This window comes from Vipera ursinii (assembly GCF_947247035.1).
Source record: "Vipera ursinii genome assembly, chromosome: 2".
NCBI classification, from domain to species: domain Eukaryota; kingdom Metazoa; phylum Chordata; class Lepidosauria; order Squamata; family Viperidae; genus Vipera; species Vipera ursinii.
Window position 1 is genome coordinate 5,607,918 of NC_139513.1, and position 19,013 is coordinate 5,626,930.

General features: G+C 47.9%; 1 protein-coding gene across 1 annotated transcript; it reads right to left on the reverse strand.

The window, feature by feature from the left end:
• Nucleotides 1–2,943: 2,943 nt before the first annotated feature.
• Nucleotides 2,944–18,795, reverse strand: PSMB8 (proteasome 20S subunit beta 8). The gene is made up of 6 exons (XM_083351629.1): nt 18,172–18,795; nt 17,147–17,288; nt 7,068–7,179; nt 5,087–5,216; nt 3,262–3,466; nt 2,944–3,150 (listed from the first exon to the last, which is right to left on the reverse strand). Exons 1-6 carry the CDS (start codon nt 18,607–18,609, stop codon nt 3,062–3,064), a joined length of 1,116 nt encoding a protein of 371 aa, XP_083207755.1. The 5' UTR covers nt 18,610–18,795; the 3' UTR covers nt 2,944–3,061.
• Nucleotides 18,796–19,013: the final 218 nt, after the last annotated feature.

The window sequence follows — 19,013 nt, forward strand, 5'->3', positions numbered from 1 at the left end:
AGAGGCGCGAGGCAACAGAAGACCCCCGAAAGTTTAGATTCCCGAGCAAAGCAGGACGAAACGCGTCCGGGTTAGTTCTTAAGAAGGAAGGAAATCGGAGGTGACTACGCAGCTACTTAAGTGGACTGCGTCCCCCGTAACCCGAAGCCAACAATGAGCAGCCGTGCTGGATGGAACGATGGGGAGTGGAGTCCCCCGCACCTTCGCAACCGCTCAGTCGTCCAGATCAATGCAACCCTCCGCTTTTTCCCAGCCTCTCACCTTCCTGCCGCGGCCGGGAAAGCCCTTCCGTCGCGGGCGTTTGGTCCTTCTCGATCCGAAGCCTCGTTTCAGCCGAGCCGGGCTGAACTTCTCTCTCTGTGTCCCCAAAATTCGCCGGACCCGCCTCCGCAGAACAGAAAATCCCCCAACGCGGCGCTTTTGCTTTCGATTTCGAAAGGGAAATCCACTTTCCTCCCCGCTTCTTCCAGCCCGGTGACCGCCAGATGGCGCCCGCGTTCCGCTGTGCAGGCCTAGTAAACGCCCGATCTGTCTCGCTTCGATTTTATTTTACAGTAACTGAACGATAAGTTCCCTCCTTCCCACTCGTGATTTGTTGAATCGGAGTTGGTCGAATAAGGCACATCTGGGTTTTCTTAAAGTATCATATTCAGCCTTCAACCCTGACTGTGGCTGATTCGTGCATTGCGCTGTTACAGGGAGTCCTCGACTTACGACCCCAGTTGAGCCCAGATTTTCTGTTGCTAAGTGAGACATTTGTTAAGTGAACCTGACCCCATTTTATGACTTTTCTTGCCACGGTTGTTAAGTGGATCACTGTGGTGGTTAAGTTAACAATGCGGTGAAGTGTAAATGGCTTCCCCGTTGACTTTGCTTGTCAAGAAGGTCGCAAAAGGGGATCACGTGACCTTGGCATGTTGCAACCGTCGTAAATATAAGTCAATTGCTAAGTGTATGAATTTTGATCGCATGACCCTGGGGATGTTGCAATGGTCATAAGGGTGAAAAATGGTTGTGCTGCCACCACGTGGCTGTTTTTGGGAAATTATAATATGTTAATTGGGTCTGCCGGTACCTTCCCCCTTTGTGATGTATTTCCTATCTTGCTCATGATGCTGTACTAGGATCCACCCCTTCTGGGTTGGACTTCCCCCTTCTCCTGGTTCCTCTGTGTTCCATCCTCCATTGTAACATCTGAACACAAGCCATGCGGACAGTAATCCCGTTACTGTCTTTTGACCTTAAAAGTACTGTCCAGAACACAAAAAAATCCCCAACCAACTTGATGGGGATTACATAACAGACTGACAAATGTCCTTCCTCTCAGCTTCAATACATGACATCAGTAACTGAATCCTACTGTGATCTGATGGCTCTATTTTATTTTTTTATTTATTTATTTTAATTCCATTTATATCCTGCCCTTCTCCGAAGACTCAGGGTGGCTTACAAGCTTAGCAGTAGCCTTCATTCTATATATATGCCTGCTTATTAGGGCTTTCACACACACACCCAAGCGGCATTATTACAAAGTCAGCTTAATTGCCCCCAACAATCTGGGTCCTCATTTTACCTACCTCCGAAGGATGGAAGGCTGAGTCAACCTTGAGCCTGGTGGGATGCAAACCTGCACTAATTGCAGGCAGCTGGTGTTATTTAAGGAGGCATTAGCCCACTGCTCCACCAAGGCTCTTTCCACCAAGGCTCATTACCAAAACAAGGTGACACCTGATTGGCTCTCTAAACACTCGTGCTGATTGGCTACAATCAGATGAAGGAAAGCTACCTGATACCAAGCTAAGCAAATTCTGCTTCCTTTTTCTGGTTATTTGGCTATAGATTTTCATAGAATACGGTACAGATAATTGAACAAACTTTGTTGCATTACCTTTTTGATTAAATTACCTTTCCATTGATATATAATTTTATGGTACTACTCCAAAAAAAGGTGGTATTATTAGCCATCAAAGCTCAAAAATACACTTTCCCCAAAAGGTTCCCACAATTTTGGCCACTACTGTGCGGTAGGAATAAAACCTGAGTTCCCTCTAAAGCAGGGGTCCCCAACCCCCAGGCTGTGGACCGGCATCGATCCGCAGCATACCAGAAACCGGCCTGTGCAGTTTGGATACAGGCAGCAAGTGAAATTCTGCTTCCTCAGCTCCAGGGAGAAACCTCTTCACAGTACCGGACCCTGGTGCCCCTAAGGTTGGGGGGTCAGTGCTCTAAAGCAGAGATCCCCAACCTTTCCAGGTTGGTAGCCTGGAGGGGGGGAGGGGGGAAAGAGGGGATGGATTTCTGGGAGGGGCAGGTGCAGTGCACAGGCATCTATTGCTCATGCGAGTGGGGCCAAGCGCACCCACACTGCTTGCATAAATGAGGCCTCAAGCGAGCACCCGTGACGCAGGAGTGAGGCCCCGAGCACCCACGACACTTGCGCAAATGGGGCCGCGAGTGCCTGTGACACTCACGCGAATGAAGCCCCAAGCGCTCGTGGAAGTCCCAAGTGGTGTCATGAGTCCTCAAGCACCCACGATGATCACATGAGGCCCCAGCACCCGCGACGCTCACAAGAGTGAGGCCCCAAATGCGTGTGATGCTCACACGAGTGGCGCTCTGAGCACCCCGACCTTTGTGTGAAGGAGCCCCCGAGCACCCCCAATGCTCATGTGAGTGGGGTTGCAAGCACCCAGAAAGCTTGCATGAGTGGGGTTGTGCCCCTGCATGTGTGTGCACCACTCACCACTCGTGCATCCTGGTTGCATATAGGACACAGACTGTGTAGTGGGATGAGGCCCAGAGGTTGGGGACCCCTGTTCTAAAGATTCAAAATAGGAGTTTCCAATAGTGCCAATTTTATTTTCCACCCTCAAAGTGATGTATTCTTGTTCAGACTGCCAGACAATTTTTCAATTACAAATCGGAGCCAAAAGAAAAACAAGCCATAAGAAAAACAGTTTAATTGTTGCCCCGTGAAAAGACAGGGGGGACAGTCCCCCATCCCTTTCCTCTCTGTCAGCCCTGAGTGTCAGAAGATCTGTCTTGTGGTCATCCACCCATCTCATTTCTTCTCCTCCGAATACTGGTGGAGCAGGTCGCTGACGTCCGTCCGCCCGACATGGATCCAGCCATCTTCCTTCATGTGATACACTGGAGAATTGAGATACCGGCAGGAGGTCAGTAAGGGACAGAGCAGAACTAGCCTCTGCCCCCCCCCTCCCCCATGCCTAAAGAACCCAGTGGCTGCTTGGGGAAACGTACTGTTTACCACCCCGCCCGAATAGGAGTCACGATGGGTGGCATAGCAGATGGCCCTTCGGCCCAGCTCGTAGGCCTCCTCCACACTAAGATCGGGCCGGTGGCCACTGTCCAGGATTCCATAGGCATACGTGTTTCCGCTTCCCGTGGAAAAAAGGGGGCCTTTCAGCCGGGCTCCTCTGTCGTCAATGTAGTAGAGACCAGGGCCCTGAAAAGGGAGGAAATCGTGACACTCTGCAGCTCTGCCTTCCTTTACCTTCCCTGTAGGATTGTGTGGCCCAGCCCTGTACGGAGCGCAGCAGCCTCACTCATTGCTCCAGGGTGTGGTTGAGGGTTACACTCCAGACATGGGCAGGACACAACTCAGTTCCAGAGTAACCCATTACAGTGCCTGGTCAATCTAGGCTGATGCAGTTAGATCCAATTAGTTCTGGATGGGAGACCACCAAGAAATTCCCAGGCTAGTCTAAGAAGTAAAAGTCAAAGCAGAGCCAGTTTGATCTAGTGGGAAAGACACCAGGCTAGAAACCAGGAGAATGTGAGTTCTAGTCCCGCCTCAGCCATGAAAGCCAGCTGGGTGATTTTGAGCTGGTCGCTCTCTCTCAGCTGGACCCACCTCACAGGGTTGTTGTTGTGAGGAAAATAGGAGAAGAAAGGAGTATTAGGTAGGTTTTCCACCTTAAGTTATCTATAAAAATAATAAAGGTGGGATAAACATTCTAAAAAAGAAAAAGAGTTAAAAAAAACCCATTGCAAACCGTTTCTGTACTGCTGCCAAGACAGCTACCTGGACAAGCAATCTTATCCTTCTAAAAAAAAAACCTGTAACCCTCCCCCCTCCTAAAACTGAAAAGGCTCACCCTTTCACTCCAGGGCCCATAAGGGGTGATCACTCAATTTCATTGAGGGCCACATCAGCATTGCGGTTGCCTTCAGGGGGCCGGGTGGGTATAGCCAGGGTGGGCGTGGCCTACTGGGTGGGCGTGGCTAGAGTGCATATGGCCTACTGGGTGGGCGTGGCCAGCTCTACATCGTTGGCATCGAGGGTGCCTATGGGGGCCTGGGCAGGAGTGGGACAGATCTGAGGGTCTCTGGCAGGAGGAGGGTCACTGGGCCAGGGCCAAGGCAGTGGGGGCCGTTCCCTCACTGTTTCCAGGATGGCTTCGTGGGCCACATGAAACCACTTCGCGGACCGCATCCGGCCCCCGGGCCTTGTGTTTGACATGTCTGACTTAGGCTGTGTGTGGGCCACACTTTTGGCAACTCTACCAGATAACCTTCAACCCTCTCTTCCAAAGCTGATGCCCAAACACCCAACCTTCTTCTTTTTGATTTTCTGCTAGAATAGCTATCCTTCTGCCTTCTTCTCTTCTTTCTCTTCTCGTCCCCTCCCCTCACTGCCTCCCCTCCCCTCCCCTCTCCCTTGCGCCTCCTCTTGCCATGCCTTGCCCTCTCCTACTTCTCTTGTCTCCTTTTCTCTTATCTTCTTGTCCCCTTCCCACCTCCCCTCCCTGCCTCTCCTCCCCTCCCCTCTCCCTTCCCCCTCCTCTTGCCATACCTTGCCCTCTTCTTCTCTTTTCTTCTCATCCTCTTCCACCCTCCCCCTCCCCTCCCCCTCCTCTCTTGCCATGCCTTGCCCTCCCCTCCTTCTTTTCTATTCTCTTCCCCTCGCCTCTTCTCCTCCCCTCTTACCCTGCCTTGTTCTCCCCCTCTTCTCTTCTCTTCTCTTCTCTTCTCTTCTCTTCTCTTCTCTTCTCTCCTCCCCTTCCCCTCCCCAAGTCCCCCTGGCCCATCTGTTCTCCCTCCTTTTCTCCCAGCCAGCCATTACCTTCTTGTCCCATCCACACACCATGCTGCCCACCGAGAGCCCCATGCCCCGGTATTCGGCCAGCATGTTGGCCAAGAGCTTGGAGGCGGCTGAGACGCTGATCCGTTCCTTGTTCCGAAGGAAGTAGAGCCTGCATTGGGAGAGCAGAAGGAAGGCGAGGTCAGAGGAAGAGGGTCCACCTTCCTACTCCACGTCCCCAGATATTTCCCTCTCTCCCCAGTTTTCCGTCTCTGCCTGACCACAATGGACCCATCGGATTCCCTGTATAAGGGGAAGGGTCCCAGGATCCCTTTGGCTTTAGGTTGAGCCAACCTCTTGTCTGAGATGGTATAGGTCAGGGGTAGACAACCTCGGTTCTTTTTATGACTCGTGGACTTCAACTCCCAGAATTCCTGAGCCAGCCATGTTGTCCATGAGTCATAAAAGAGCCAAGGTTGCCTAGGTTCTCCTGCTTGAGCAAGGGGCTGGACTAGAAGACCTCCAAGGTCCCTTCCAGCTCTATTGTATTCAGGATTGCCCAAAGAGAGACATAAAGCTTTGATGGGTCTTCAGGGCCCCCCTAAATGTTCCCATCAAATTTTCACCTTCAGTCGAATGGAAGGGAAAATGTTTCAAGGCAATGGGGGTCACCAGATCAAAGGAACCTGCTTTAAACTCAAATATGTACAGCACTTCAAGCTAATTGGGGAATGTGATTTATGACTGTGAATTGGAGGAGGGAATTGCGCTTTGATACTATGTGCCCAGGGGAGGGGAATTTAGTTTTTGGCTTCAATTATGTAAGTGCTAATATTATGCTACTCAAGGTAAACAATGCCACGAAGTTCTTTTGAAGAGTTTCATCTGTCAGAACCATGACAGCATCTTTGGGAAAACTATGACCTGCATGAATGAGAATCTCTATAGACCCCTCTGTCAATGCTGTGAGAATGGATGCCAATGCTGTGACTACTGAGAATCAGCAGCCATTTTACTTTTGCTTTTAACGTGCCTTTTCTGTTCTAGAGGATTTAGCTAGCCATAACAATGCAGAAGTTTGGGAACTCAAGGACATTATCTGATAAGGTTTTGCCGGGCCAGTTTTGCGCTAATGGGTGAATGTGATTTATGACAGCTTTTGGGGGTGGGAAATACAGCTTGTTACTTTGTATCTGGGGAGGGGGAGGAAATCTCAGTCTTGGGTTCAACTAGGTAAGTGCCGATACTTTGTTTCCTGAATAAAATCTTCTTAAAGGAAGAAATCCTTGCCTTGCAAGTTCTTTTAATTGGTTTCATCTATAGCAAGGGTAAGGGACGCGGTGGCTCAGTGGGTTAGGACGCTGAGCTTGTTGATCAGAAGGTCAGCAGTTTGGCAGGTCAAATCCTAAGTGCCGCGTAACAGAGTGAGCGCCTGTTACTCGTCCCAGCTTCTGCCAACCTAGCAGTTCGAAAGCACGTAAAAATGCAAGTAGAAAAATAGGGACCACTACGGTGGGAAGGTAACAGCATTCCATGCGCCTTTGGCATCTAGTCATGCCAGCCACATGACCACGGAGATGTCCTCGGACAAACGCTGACTCTTTGGCTTTGAAACGGAGATGAGCACAAGCCCCTAGAGTTGGAAACGACTAGCACGCATGTGCGGGGGAACCTTTACCTTTTATTGCAAGGGTAGGCAACCTTGGCTCTTTTATGACTTGTGGACTTCAATTCCCAGAATTCCTGAGCCAAGATGGCTCAGCTTGGTTGGCTCAGGAATTCTGGGAGTTGAAGTCCCTGAGTGATAAAAGAGCCAAGTTTGCCTGCCCCAGATCTATCGGAACCATGACACCCGCGTTGGAAAATTCAGCTTATCACTTCTGATTGTCTGCCCAGTTGTTACTTGTGCTGCTGACTGTGCTCGATTTCCTTAACTTGATCTCATCACCGATGACCCAAAGGAAGGTGGCAAGGGATTATTGGCAGGCCCAGCCAATCAAGCCACCAGCATCGGATCCCTTACCTGCAGTATTTGGCCAGGAGTCGCTCCCAATATTGGCAATCAGCTGCACATCCAGACATGGTGCCCAGCAGGTAAGGGTTGATCTCAATCACCTTGTTGCACTGGAATGTACCTTTGTACGAAAAGGAAAGGAGACAAGAAGACCTATTCAGCCAGTCGGCACAGCTGCCGGGCAACTTTAACCAAAGATTTTACACCCACCATAGATCAGAAGGAAGCTGAGAGCCACTTTCTAGACAAACAGATTTTATAAAAAAAGGCATTTATCTGCTTTTGGCAACTGCATCTGGAATAATTGGATATGTCTAGTTTAATGAAGAGAAGGACGAGGAGGGACATGATAGCAGTGTTCCAATATCTCAGGGGCTGCCACAAAGAAGAGGGAGTCAAGCTAAAAGCACCTGAAGGCCAGACAAGAAGCAATGGATGGAAACTAACCAAAGAGAGAAGCAACCTAGAACTAAGGAGAAACTTCCTGACAGTTAGAACAATTAACCAGTGGAACAACCTGCCTCCAGAAGTGGTGAATGCTCCAACACTGGAAGTTTTTAAGAAGAGAATGGACAGCCATTTGTCTGAAATGGTTTAGGGCAGGGATGTCAAACTGCCGGCCCATGGACCAGATGCATCATGCCGAAACTGTGCCCATCCCAGCTCCGGCAATGGAGAAAAAGTTGTGATACATCGCGACATGTCACGTGACTTGCTTGTCTGACATCCCCGGTATAGGGTTTCCTGCCTGAGCAGGGGGTTGGGCTAGATGACCTTCAAGGTCCCTTCAAATCTTTATGATGATGATGATGATATGATTATGATTATAGTTAGGCTGCATCGGAGGTAGTGAGCTGCAGGGGTGAACTCTACCAGACTAAAGGTGCTTTTTTAAAAGGTAACCTGGACTTATAATAATAATAAAGTTGGAAGGGACCTTGGAGGTCATCTAGTCCAACCCTCTGCTCAGGCAGGAAACCCTATACCATTTCAGACAAATGGCTGTCCAGTCTTTTCTTAAAAACTTCCAGTGTTGGAGCATTCACAGCTTCTGGAGGCAGGTTGTTCCACTGGTTAATTGTTCTAACTGTCAGGAAGTTTCTCCTTAGTTCTAGGTTGCTTTGTTTTTCCTTGAAGATGTTTTGCTTCTTATCCAAGAAGCTTCTTCAACTCTAACTGGATGGTGGAGGAATTCTTCAGTGCTTCAGTTTTTCTTCAGGTCTTCTTCAGCCAGAACAAATTTACGAAGACATTTACGACCTTTGCCCCATCCGCATGATCATGTGATCAAAAGTCAGATGCTCGGCAACTGACTCATATTTATGATGGTCGTTGTGCTGCCACCACGTGGCTGGGTGGAGAAATCACAATGTGGGCAGTCAGACCCTCCTACTATATGATGTATTTCCTTTCCCCTCCCCTTTCTGGGATGGACTTCCTCCTCCTTCTTCCCTAGTGAGCCATGCTTCATTAGCAGAAAACATGGGGTCCCAACATGTAGACCCTGGGACCATTATCATCTTCTAACCTTGGAGACACCTCGGGAATATCTTGGAAATGCTGTACAACGTCATCTGAATTGCAATAAAGGTATTTCTATATAAAAGGTGTTTCTACGAGTTTAAACTATCTGGAGAGACCTGTTAAAGTTAATTATATCTGCTTACACAGACCATAGAAGTCTTACAAGAGATTAATTAAAGCACAACACGTCGTTCCAGAATAGTTAGAAGATGATTTTAAATTCCTCTTGTCTGCATGTTGCTCAACAAACAAAAGTTAGAAAATTTTTCTGCAATCAAGTTTAAAGTAATTTGAATTCCCTCTCTCTGCATCCTTGCTCAGTCAAAAGACTAGTACTAATTTTACTGCCTGCAATCCATCGTGTATGCATGTTATCTGCAAAGCTTAAGTGAAAAATCAGTGATCAATTTAACTAGCTGCATTGTGTGTGTTGTCTACAAGTAAGAAGTCAAGGATAACAATTACTCTTACTGCCTGCATGTGTTTATCTCAATGAAGTTTAAAGTCCAGTTAGAAATGTGTTTTAATTTCTAAAATCTGCAATTTAAAGTTTGTAACGTTTCTACAAGCAAGTTTAAACAGTCAGGAAATGCAATCTGAATTCCTTCTCTCTGCATCCCTCATGTGCATGTTGTTTCTGAGCAAGGCAGAGATAACCAAAGGATTTGGAGATAACATCCTGTGAGCTTTTGTTTGAAAAGGCTAGTAAACATCTCATTGCCTCTTTGCCAGTTATTGCCTGCAATTTAGAATCACTGTTTGCACCTTCAAGTTTGTCAAACGAAAGGAAAGTTTTAAGAAAGTTCCTGCCTGCCTTTTTCAAATAGTTTTTCTCTAAAAGTTTCAGAGATTCACCTTTTGAAAAACAACTCTGCTTCTCTGGCCAGCTATTAAGTGGCCAGAAGGATAGACAATAAAGTAATTTGTTGTCCTGGTAACCAGCTCTTGGTGGTTCACCCCACCTCAGGAATGCGAGCTGTGCGACAGCTTGTAAGCTTGATGTTATACAGAGAGAAAAGCATTCATTGATAGCCATTGTCTTCAGAGTTGAATTTTCTCAAACAAAATTTTGCCAGTTGCAAATGAAACCTATGCAAGCATTTCTACAGAGATCATCCTGTGCTATTAGCCATTGGTTTTAAAGTTGAGCTCCAACAAAAGTTTGCCAGCTAGCAATTTTTTTTCTCTCCTTCCTCTCTGCTGAGAAGACAACAATAAAAGAGCAATTAAGCAATTAGTTGCCTAGTAACAGGCAGGAGTCCTGTGGCCAATCTAAAACGCTTAAATTGTCTGCAAATTCAAAACGCAGCTGAAAGCTTGTATACAGAGAGAGACTTTGCTTCACACTTATAGCAAGCTATGCAAGCATTTTATGATAGGACAATGATCTAAAATCCTAAAATAGGTGTTTTAAACCTCCAAAAAGGAGATCATTCAGCAAGCAAATCAATCCTACCCAGCCCACTAGCTTAAACAAAGAAACGAGGGAGCAATTATCCTCTGTCAGTGACAAGTTACAGCCTACGGTTTAGCTCTCAACACGGAGAGGCAGTTCCTCCAAGGGTTTCAAACCGGCTCACAACTTGTGCTCATAGGGAAGAAGAGTTGCTTCACTTAATGTCTCAACTTAAGCTAGGGAAGGTACCAAGCTTGCATCCAAACAGCGACCCTAGTGGTCAAGAGGTGAAGTTCATGAAGTACTCACCTACACAAGCAGCATTCAAGTGGCTGCCCAGCAATTAAAAGGCTTGTCCTCAGGCACATGTAGAGTGCCCCAGCCCCACTAGCTTAAACAAAGGAACGAGGGAGCAATTATCCTCTGTCAGTGACAAGTTACAGCCTACGGTTTAGCTCTCAACACGGAGAGACAGTTCCTCCAAGGGTTCAAACCAGCTCACAACTTGTGCTCATAGGGAAGAAGAGTTGCTTCACTTAATGTCCTAACTTAAGCTAGGGAAGATACCAGGCTTGCATCCATACAGCGACCCTAGTGGTCAAGAGGTGAAGTTCATTGAAGTACTCACCTACACAAGCAGCATTCCAGTGGCAGCTCAGCATTAAAAAGCTTGTCCTCAGGCACGTGTACAGTGCCCCTAGTGGTCAAAGGGTGAACTTTCTTGAAGTCCCTAACCACGCAGAAGGTGCCCCTAGTGGCCAACAGGTGAACTTCCCTGAAGCTCTGACCGCACAGAAGGCGCCCCCTAGTGGTCGAAGAGCAAAGTTCACCGAGTTTAATCAGAAAATATCTAGAAAATTTCTGTATCTGTCACAGCCATGGCGGAATGTCTCATTGATTTTGAAGAACCGGTTCAGCCAGACAACCCTGAATTGCATCAAGAAGATGGAAGACCCAAGCGTACAATAAAACCAACCCAGAAACTCAAAGAAATTTATGAGGCAAAGAAAGATGAATTTTCCAGTAATCTGTCACAGTTATGGGACAGAACCGCACACGCCATAACAATTTTGCTCAACCCTAATGGTAATCCTACTGAATTAATAGACTCCATAGATCGCCTATTTGTAGCTTATGAACGTTACCAGCGGCTGTCTACAAAATACATAGGTTTTTTGAATGACTCTAATGTAGACGATTCCTCAACAGAATTAATTAAAATTGAGGATCTGAACCAGCAAAGAGATCTCCTGGTGCAAGAGGCAAAGTATAAGGCAAAAAAGCATATTGCTGACCTGCAAGAAACTAGATCTCATAGGTCTACCTCAAGCAGACGCACAGCATGCTCTGTTAGATCCTCTCGCTCCAGAGCTTCAACGATACATGACAAGCTACTAGAAGCACGTGCATACCTAGAAGCAAAGAAAGTACAAGCTTCCTTTGCCAAACAGGAAGCAGAGATGGAAGCACAGGAGAAAGCCCGTCAAGCAGAGATGGAAGCCCAGAGAAAAATCCGCCAAGCAGAGGAAGAAGCCCAAATGAAAATTCTGCAAATAGAAAAGAAACGAGTGGCTGCTTTAGCAAAGCTGAAGATCTATGAACAAGCAGCGAAGAAAAATACCGGTGCAGAGGGCTCCATCCCAATAAAAGTGAAGGCTCCAATGGAGCGCACCAGTCAATATGTGTTAAAGCAAAATGTTTGCAACGATGCAGAGCCATCTTCCACACTGCCTACAAACATCACAGTCACCCCAAAACTGCAAGGGCCTGCACTCCTTCAACACCGCAGCACAAGTGCAGTTTCGGCACTTCCCACTCACCAGTCAAAGACCACAGGTGCGTCAGCTGTGCTTCCCACAACCACCGCAGAAGTCCCGCACCTGCCAGAGCCTACACCTCTTCTTCAAAGCAGCACAGGTGCATCAACTGTGCTTCCTACAGACAGCACAGAAGCCCCAAGCCTGCCAAGGCCAGCACCTCTTCAACGCCCAGAAACAGGTGCGCCAACACCTCAAATTGCATTACCTCTTGCCACTGACAACATAATTTCCAGCAATGATCAATGGTTGAATCAACAACCAGCACAAATTTTAGAGATTACACCACAGTTAAATGATCCTGTAACATCATTTTATCCTGGTGTACCTGATCCTTATTCACCAGAGAACCCTCACACCCAAGAGGTTCCACAAGTTTCTTCGGCATCAAAGAGTGAGAGACCAGACCTCCCTGAGTACGCCAAACACGCGACTCGTCGAGAGCTCACTGCCAATAGCCTCTCAAAGTTTAATGACCATCCAGAAGACTTCAGATCCTGGAAAACAATCTTCAAAGCGGTTGTTGGTGATCTCAACCTTACCGCCAGAAAGGAACTCGACATACTCTTTTCCTTTCCCCTATTCTCATATTTTTGCAGGTTTATAAGTCATCACGCCTGGACGAACAATGAACCCAGCTTCGACTTCGCTGAATCCAGTGTGCCTGCTCCATTACCATCACCAAGGTATGATAACACAGCAGCTCAACACAGAGACTCACGTGGAGCTGTGTCTACAAGAAAGATGGACATTTCACTTCCTGTATCATCTCCTCCTCTATGGAGTGATTCAGGTGGTAGCATTTCACCTCCTGTACCATCCTCTCCTCTTTGGAGTGATTCAGGCGGTGGCAACTCACATCCTGCACCACCTCCTCCTAAATGGAGCAATTCAGGTGGTGGGGACGAATACGTTACAGGTGCTGTGCTTCATATGGCCATTTTTCTAAAAATTGAAAAGCCTTCATCAAGTGCACAGAATGTGGCAGCGACAAACATGATACAGCTACGCATCCTGATCCACTTCCAGGCAATCCACAGCAACCACCTGTATCCAACCCTGCTTCAAGTTATGGCGGGGAGCAGCATGGCGGGGAGCATCAAAGTCATGCTCCAGTCACCAATGTTTCATCTTCACCCAATCTCCAAGCTACAGACCTTGTTCTGTTTAAGGACCAACGAGCTCAGGAATGGAAAAGCACTAAAACCTCCATATCAAGGCGTGTCCCTGAACGACGCCCTTCTCACTGGTCCAAACTTAACCAACAATCTTGTAGGTGTACTCATGAGGTTCAGAAAAGAACCCGTCGACTTAACAGCTGACACTGAGCAAATGTTTCATTGCTTTAAAGTAAGAGAAGACCATAGGAACTTCTTAAGGTTTCTGTGGCACCGTGACAACAACATGGACAATGACATCACCGAATATCGCATGAAAGTACATGTCTTTGGAAACAGTCCCTCACCTGCTGTTGCAACATATGGTCTACGAAGGACCGCTCTAGAAGGTGAGAAAGACTATGGTGCAGATGCTCGACATTTCGTCGAAAGGGACTTCTATGTGGACGATGGACTCAAATCCTTACCCACAGACGAAGAAGCCATAAACCTACTTCAAAGGATACAAAGTATGCTTTCTGAAGCTAATCTTAGACTCCACAAATTTGCCTCAAACAGTGCCGCAGTTATGAAAGCCTTCCAGCCCAGTGATTATGCCAAAGGATTTAAGGACCTTAACTTGGGAGTGGACATGCCCCCCGAACAGAGAAGTTTGGGTCTACGATGGAACTTATCTAACGACACCCTGGGCTTTCATGTCAGCTCTATCGATAAACCATTCACCAAACGTGGTGTTTTGTCAGTAGTGAATAGCCTGTATGATCCACTTGGTTTCGTAGCTCCCATCACCATACAAGGTAAATCCTTACTACGACAGCTTTCAGAGTCCACTAAAGACTGGGACACACCATTACCAAGAGACAAGCTCCCAAAATGGGAGTCCTGGAAACAATCTCTACATGCCTTAGATGGAATCAACATACCACGCTGCTACACTCCAGCCTCCCTTACAGCAAGTCAGACCAGGGAAATTCACATTTTCTCAGACGCATCCACTGAGGCCATAGCAGCTGTTGCCTATCTCAAGGTTAAAGACTCCATAAATCGGACCCACATTGGGTTCTTGTTTGGCAAAGCCAAGTTGGCACCTAAGCCTGAGCACACAATCCCTAGACTTGAACTTTGTGGGGCCGTATTGGCTGTTGAAATTGTAGACTTCATATTGCGTGAGCTGGACATTCACATACATGACATTAAATTTTATACAGACAGCAAGGTTGTCTTAGGCTACATACACAACCAGACAAAACGCTTTTATGTTTATGTCAGCAATCGTGTAGAACGGATCAGAAAATCCTCTAAGCCTGAACAATGGCATTACATTCCATCAGAACTTAATCCTGCAGATCACGCTACAAGACCACTATCAGCAAGTGCTTTTACAAGTTCCTCTTGGCTAACAAGTCCTAAGTTCCTGCTTGATCATACAGAAGAAAACAAAGTCGAATCCTTTGATCTTCAAGATCCGGACAATGATCCGGAGGTTCGTTCTGAAATCAAGACTCTTCTTACCAGATTTGAACAAAGAACCATCATGGACTGTCAACGCTTTGAACGGTTCTCCGAGTGGAAAAAGCTCGTACGCACCATCGCAAGGTTAGTCCACATCGCACGATGTTATCACACCAAGTCCGATGACATTGAATGTCAAGGCTGGCACTTGTGTAAAAACCCTCTATCAGCAAAAGACATCGCTAACAGTGAGCTGCTCATCATATGCTGTGTACAACAGAATGTCTTTAGTGCAGAATTCAAATGCATCCAGGACAAACGGAACATTCCAAAAAACAGTCCAATCGCCAACCTGAACCCATTCATAGACATTCACAGCATGCTAAGGGTTGGCGGTCGTTTACATAAGGCCAATTTGGGAGAGCGTGAACAGCATCCTCTCATAATACCTGGTCGTCATCATCTCTGTACCTTGCTCATACGCCATCACCATGAAGAGGTTAAGCACCAAGGCAGACATTTCACAGAAGGTGCCATAAGAGCGGCAGGCTTTTGGATTGTAGGAGCAAAAAGACAGATTGCAGCTATACTGCACAGATGTGTGCAATGCTGTAAATTAAGAGGAAGGCATCAGCAACAACAAATGTCAGACCTGCCAACCGACAAACTAAGCACTGACCCACCATTCACTCATGTTGGTCTGGACGTTTTCGGCCCATGGTCGGTAACAGCACGTAGGACACGTGGCGGCCAAGCAAATAACAAGCGTTGGGCAGTCCTATTCACTTGTATGAGCATACGTGCAGTACACATTGAGGTTTTGGAATCCATGGATACCTCATGTTTCATTAATGCTCTAAGGCGATTTCTTGCCATAAGGGGACCAGTAAACTCATTAAGATCTGACTGTGGAACTAATTTCATTGGAGCCTGCAAAGAATTAGACATCAATTCTAAGTCAGTCCAGGACTTTTTAGCTGGAAAGGGCTGCACTTGGATCTTTAATCCTCCTCACTCTTCCCACATGGGCGGCTCATGGGAGAGAATGATAGGAATCACACGTAGAATATTGGACTCTATGTTAATGGACTTGAACTCCACAAGGCTTACTCATGAGGTCTTGACCACCTTATTAGCAGAAGTGTCTGCTATAATCAACTCAAGACCACTAGTACCAGTGTCTACCGATCCAGAATTCCCGACCATCCTCACTCCAGCTACTCTTCTCACTCAAAAGCTTGGATCTGTTCCTGTTCCACCTGGAGATTTTGGAAAAGGAACTCTGTATCATGATCAATGGAGGAGAGTACAACACCTTGCCAACTGCTTCTGGAATCGATGGAAGATGGAATATCTTTCTCTTTTGCAAAGTCGCAGAAAATGGAAAAATCAATACCCCAATCTTCAAGTTGGAGACCTTGTTCTGCTCAAAGACCAACAAGTTCAAAGAATTGAGTGGCCCATGGGACTTGTCGAGAAGGCCATTCTCAGCGACGATGGGAAGGTACATAAAGTGGAAGTAAGGGTCGCAAAGCAAGGCACCATAAAAACCTTCATCAGACCCATTACAGAACTCATCCTGCTTCTACCTCTTGAAGACTGAACTCGTTGCTTTCCCTGTTGAATCCTGCCTTCAAGAAGAAAAGTGCCTTCAACCTGATCCAGACTATTGAAGCCTGAAAAGGCAATTGTTATTGTTGCAATATATATGCATGTTCTTTTATATCTTTCAGGTCTTGAACGCAACAAGCAAAACCTCAGCCTGAAATGGCAGTTTATTATTGCAATATGTATGCATGTTTATTTTATATATCTCAGGTTTTTATGTCCTATATGGACGCATGTTTACCTCTTATATCTCTCAGGTTTTTATGCCTCATATATCATGTTTATTTTTTATATCCCTCAAGTTTACATTTATATGTATGCATGTTTATTTTTATATATTTTTCTCAGATGTATTACCTATACTTCTTAGGCGTTTTCTGACAACAACAAACCACAAACGTGTTCACATTTGCATAACTACCGTTATGGGATTTTATATGGTGGTATTATGAAATACCAGACGGGGAGTGTGCTGCCACCACGTGGCTGGGTGGAGAAATCACAATGTGGGCAGTCAGACCCTCCTACTATATGATGTATTTCCTTTCCCCTCCCCTTTCTGGGATGGACTTCCTCCTCCTTCTTCCCTAGTGAGCCATGCTTCATTAGCAGAAAACATGGGGTCCCAACATGTAGACCCTGGGACCATTATCATCTTCTAACCTTGGAGACACCTCGGGAATATCTTGGAAATGCTGTACAACGTCATCTGAATTGCAATAAAGGTATTTCTATATAAAAGGTGTTTCTACGAGTTTAAACTATCTGGAGAGACCTGTTAAAGTTAATTATATCTGCTTACACAGACCATAGAAGTCTTACAAGAGATTAATTAAAGCACAACACGTCGTTCCAGAATAGTCGTAGAGTCCTGGCCTCATGTGATCCCTTCTTGTGACCTTCGGACAAGCAAAGTCAATGGTGAAGCCAGATTCACTTAACCACCAGGTTGCTCAGTTGTCAACTTCAGGGATTCACTTAACCCAAGGGGTCTTCAAACTTGGCCCTCGTGGACTTCAGCTCCCAGAATTCCTCAAGAATTCCTCAAGGAATTCCTCAAGGAATTCCGGGAGTTGAAGTCCACGAGTCATTAAAAGGGCCAGGTTTGAAGAGCCCTAACTTAACCACTGAGGCAAGGAAGACAGAATTGCAGCAAACCACAGAATTGCTCACAGATGTAGTTGCCAGCCGATGCCCGGGAATCGGTAGCCACGATGACCCCATGCTGGAAGGTGAAGGCCAAGGTGGTGGTGCCATGGACCGGCTGGACCTGGGAACCGCCACTCTCAGAGAGGCTGTTGAGGACCTCGGAGGGCTGTGGGGAGGGAAGGCGAAACAGGTGAGGAAGGGTCTTGATGAGGATGGAGAGTGGAGCCAGGGGAACCCTCCACCGCTCCATTTTACCAGTGGGAAGAGCTAGAAATAGAAGAGCGGCTTCTTCTGGCACTGGCACACAGACACACACACACAAAACTTGAGCCAAGTTCGGCACTTCCTTTGCCTTCCAGCGGGGAGGCAGCCAAGCAAAGGCCTCCCCAGGACTCAGAATCGGGCCCAAGTCCCCCCCTCCCTCCTTTGACCCAACGTCATCCGGACACTAAAAGGTTTTTTGGGGTGGGTGTGTGAAAATTTGCTGCCCCGAAGAGGTTAACGTCCTGTTCTGGGCAGCGGTCCAAAGAATGCATTGTTTTTGGGGGGGAATGGGCGGGGAGGACACTCTGCACACACTCAGATGCACTTTGCCGCGTTTCTCCAAAGGTGCGCCCGCCCTCCCTCCTTCTTTCCTCCCCCCCCCGCCGCCCGCCCTTCGGCCGCACAAATCACAGACACACAAACACGCGCAACCACACAGACATACCGCCCCGGTCCCAAACCTGCGCCAAGTTCAGCCCTCCCCGGGGCTCGGAATCGGGCCCAAGACCACCACCCCCTCCCCACCCCATTTCGCCCCACCGTGATGCGGCAGCTAAAAAGTTTTCGGGGATGGAGAATTTCTCTCCGGAGAAAATTCTAGGCACTAAGCCAAACAATGCAACGGGAAGGGGTTGGAGGGGGGGGGGGAAGAGGGGGAGACACTCTGCGTATGCTCAGATGCACTTTGCCGCAGGTCTCCGCTGCCACTCCCTGGGTGCGTCCCTCCCTCCTTCCCTCTTCCGCCCGGCCGCCTCCAAGGCCGGCACTTTCCGCGCTCCCCCCACCTGCATCCCCGGGAGCACCGCCATCTGGGGCTCCCGAACCCCGAAAGCGTAGTGCGAGAGGCCTTGGCGGGGCCCGGCGGCGGCGACCCCTCCGGGCAGAGGCCAGTCCCAGTCCCCGCGGGACCGTCCGCAGACATCCAGGAGAGCCATCGCCGCTTCTTCCTCTCCGGCGCGGTGAAAGCGAAAGTGGCGCTTGTCCCCCCCCCCCCGCGCGCGCCTCTTTCCAACGGGCGGGGCTAGGAGGGGAAGGGCCCTCTTTGCCCCCCCCCCCACCCCAACGTGGCCCTTGGGGGACAGGGCTGGCCACGTCCACAAGCAGAAATGAGCCGGGGGGGGGGTGTCGAGGGAACTAAAGTGAGGGGTTCCCCGGGGGGGGGGAAGCTGTGAACCCATTGCCTCCCATGCCCGCATTCTGGGCAGATCCTCACATCTGTCCATTCCTGCGTGTCCCAAAGGTGCTTTTTTTTTTTTCCAGGAGCCAAACTGGACTTTCTTGGTGGTTTTTGTTTTTTTTTTGAAGACATTTCGCTTCTCATCCAAGGAGCTTCATCAACTCTGACTGGGATGGTGGGTGGGTGGGGGGGGCAGTGGAAGGACTTACGCTCCTTGCAGACAGTTGGTCGTTTGCCTTCTTTTTGGAGAGTCGTTGAGGCCACCATCCAGTCAGAGCTGAAGAAGCTTCTTGGGTGAGAAACGAAAGGTCTTCAAAGAAAAAAAAATCAAGAAAGTCCAGTTTTGCCTGGGGGGGGGGAGGGGAAAGCACCTTTGGCAAAACCGTGACCCAGATGACTTGAGAATCTCCAGAGACGTTCCTGCGTGTCAGGAGTCAGTCCTGAAGACGT

What these genes read in the sequence shown, in the direction of transcription:
- PSMB8 (XM_083351629.1), bottom strand. Translation starts at nt 18,609, where the DNA reads ATGGACAGATGTGAGGATCTGCCCAGAATGCGGGCATGGGAGGCAATG. An exon ending in ATCGGCTGGCAACTACATCT is followed by an intron (nt 7,180 to 17,146) that starts GTGAGCAATTCT and finishes TTTCGTACAAAG; the next exon opens with GTACATTCCAGTGCAACAAG. An exon ending in TGTGTGGATGGGACAAGAAG is followed by an intron (nt 3,467 to 5,086) that starts GTAATGGCTGGC and finishes CTCCCTTTTCAG; the next exon opens with GGCCCTGGTCTCTACTACAT.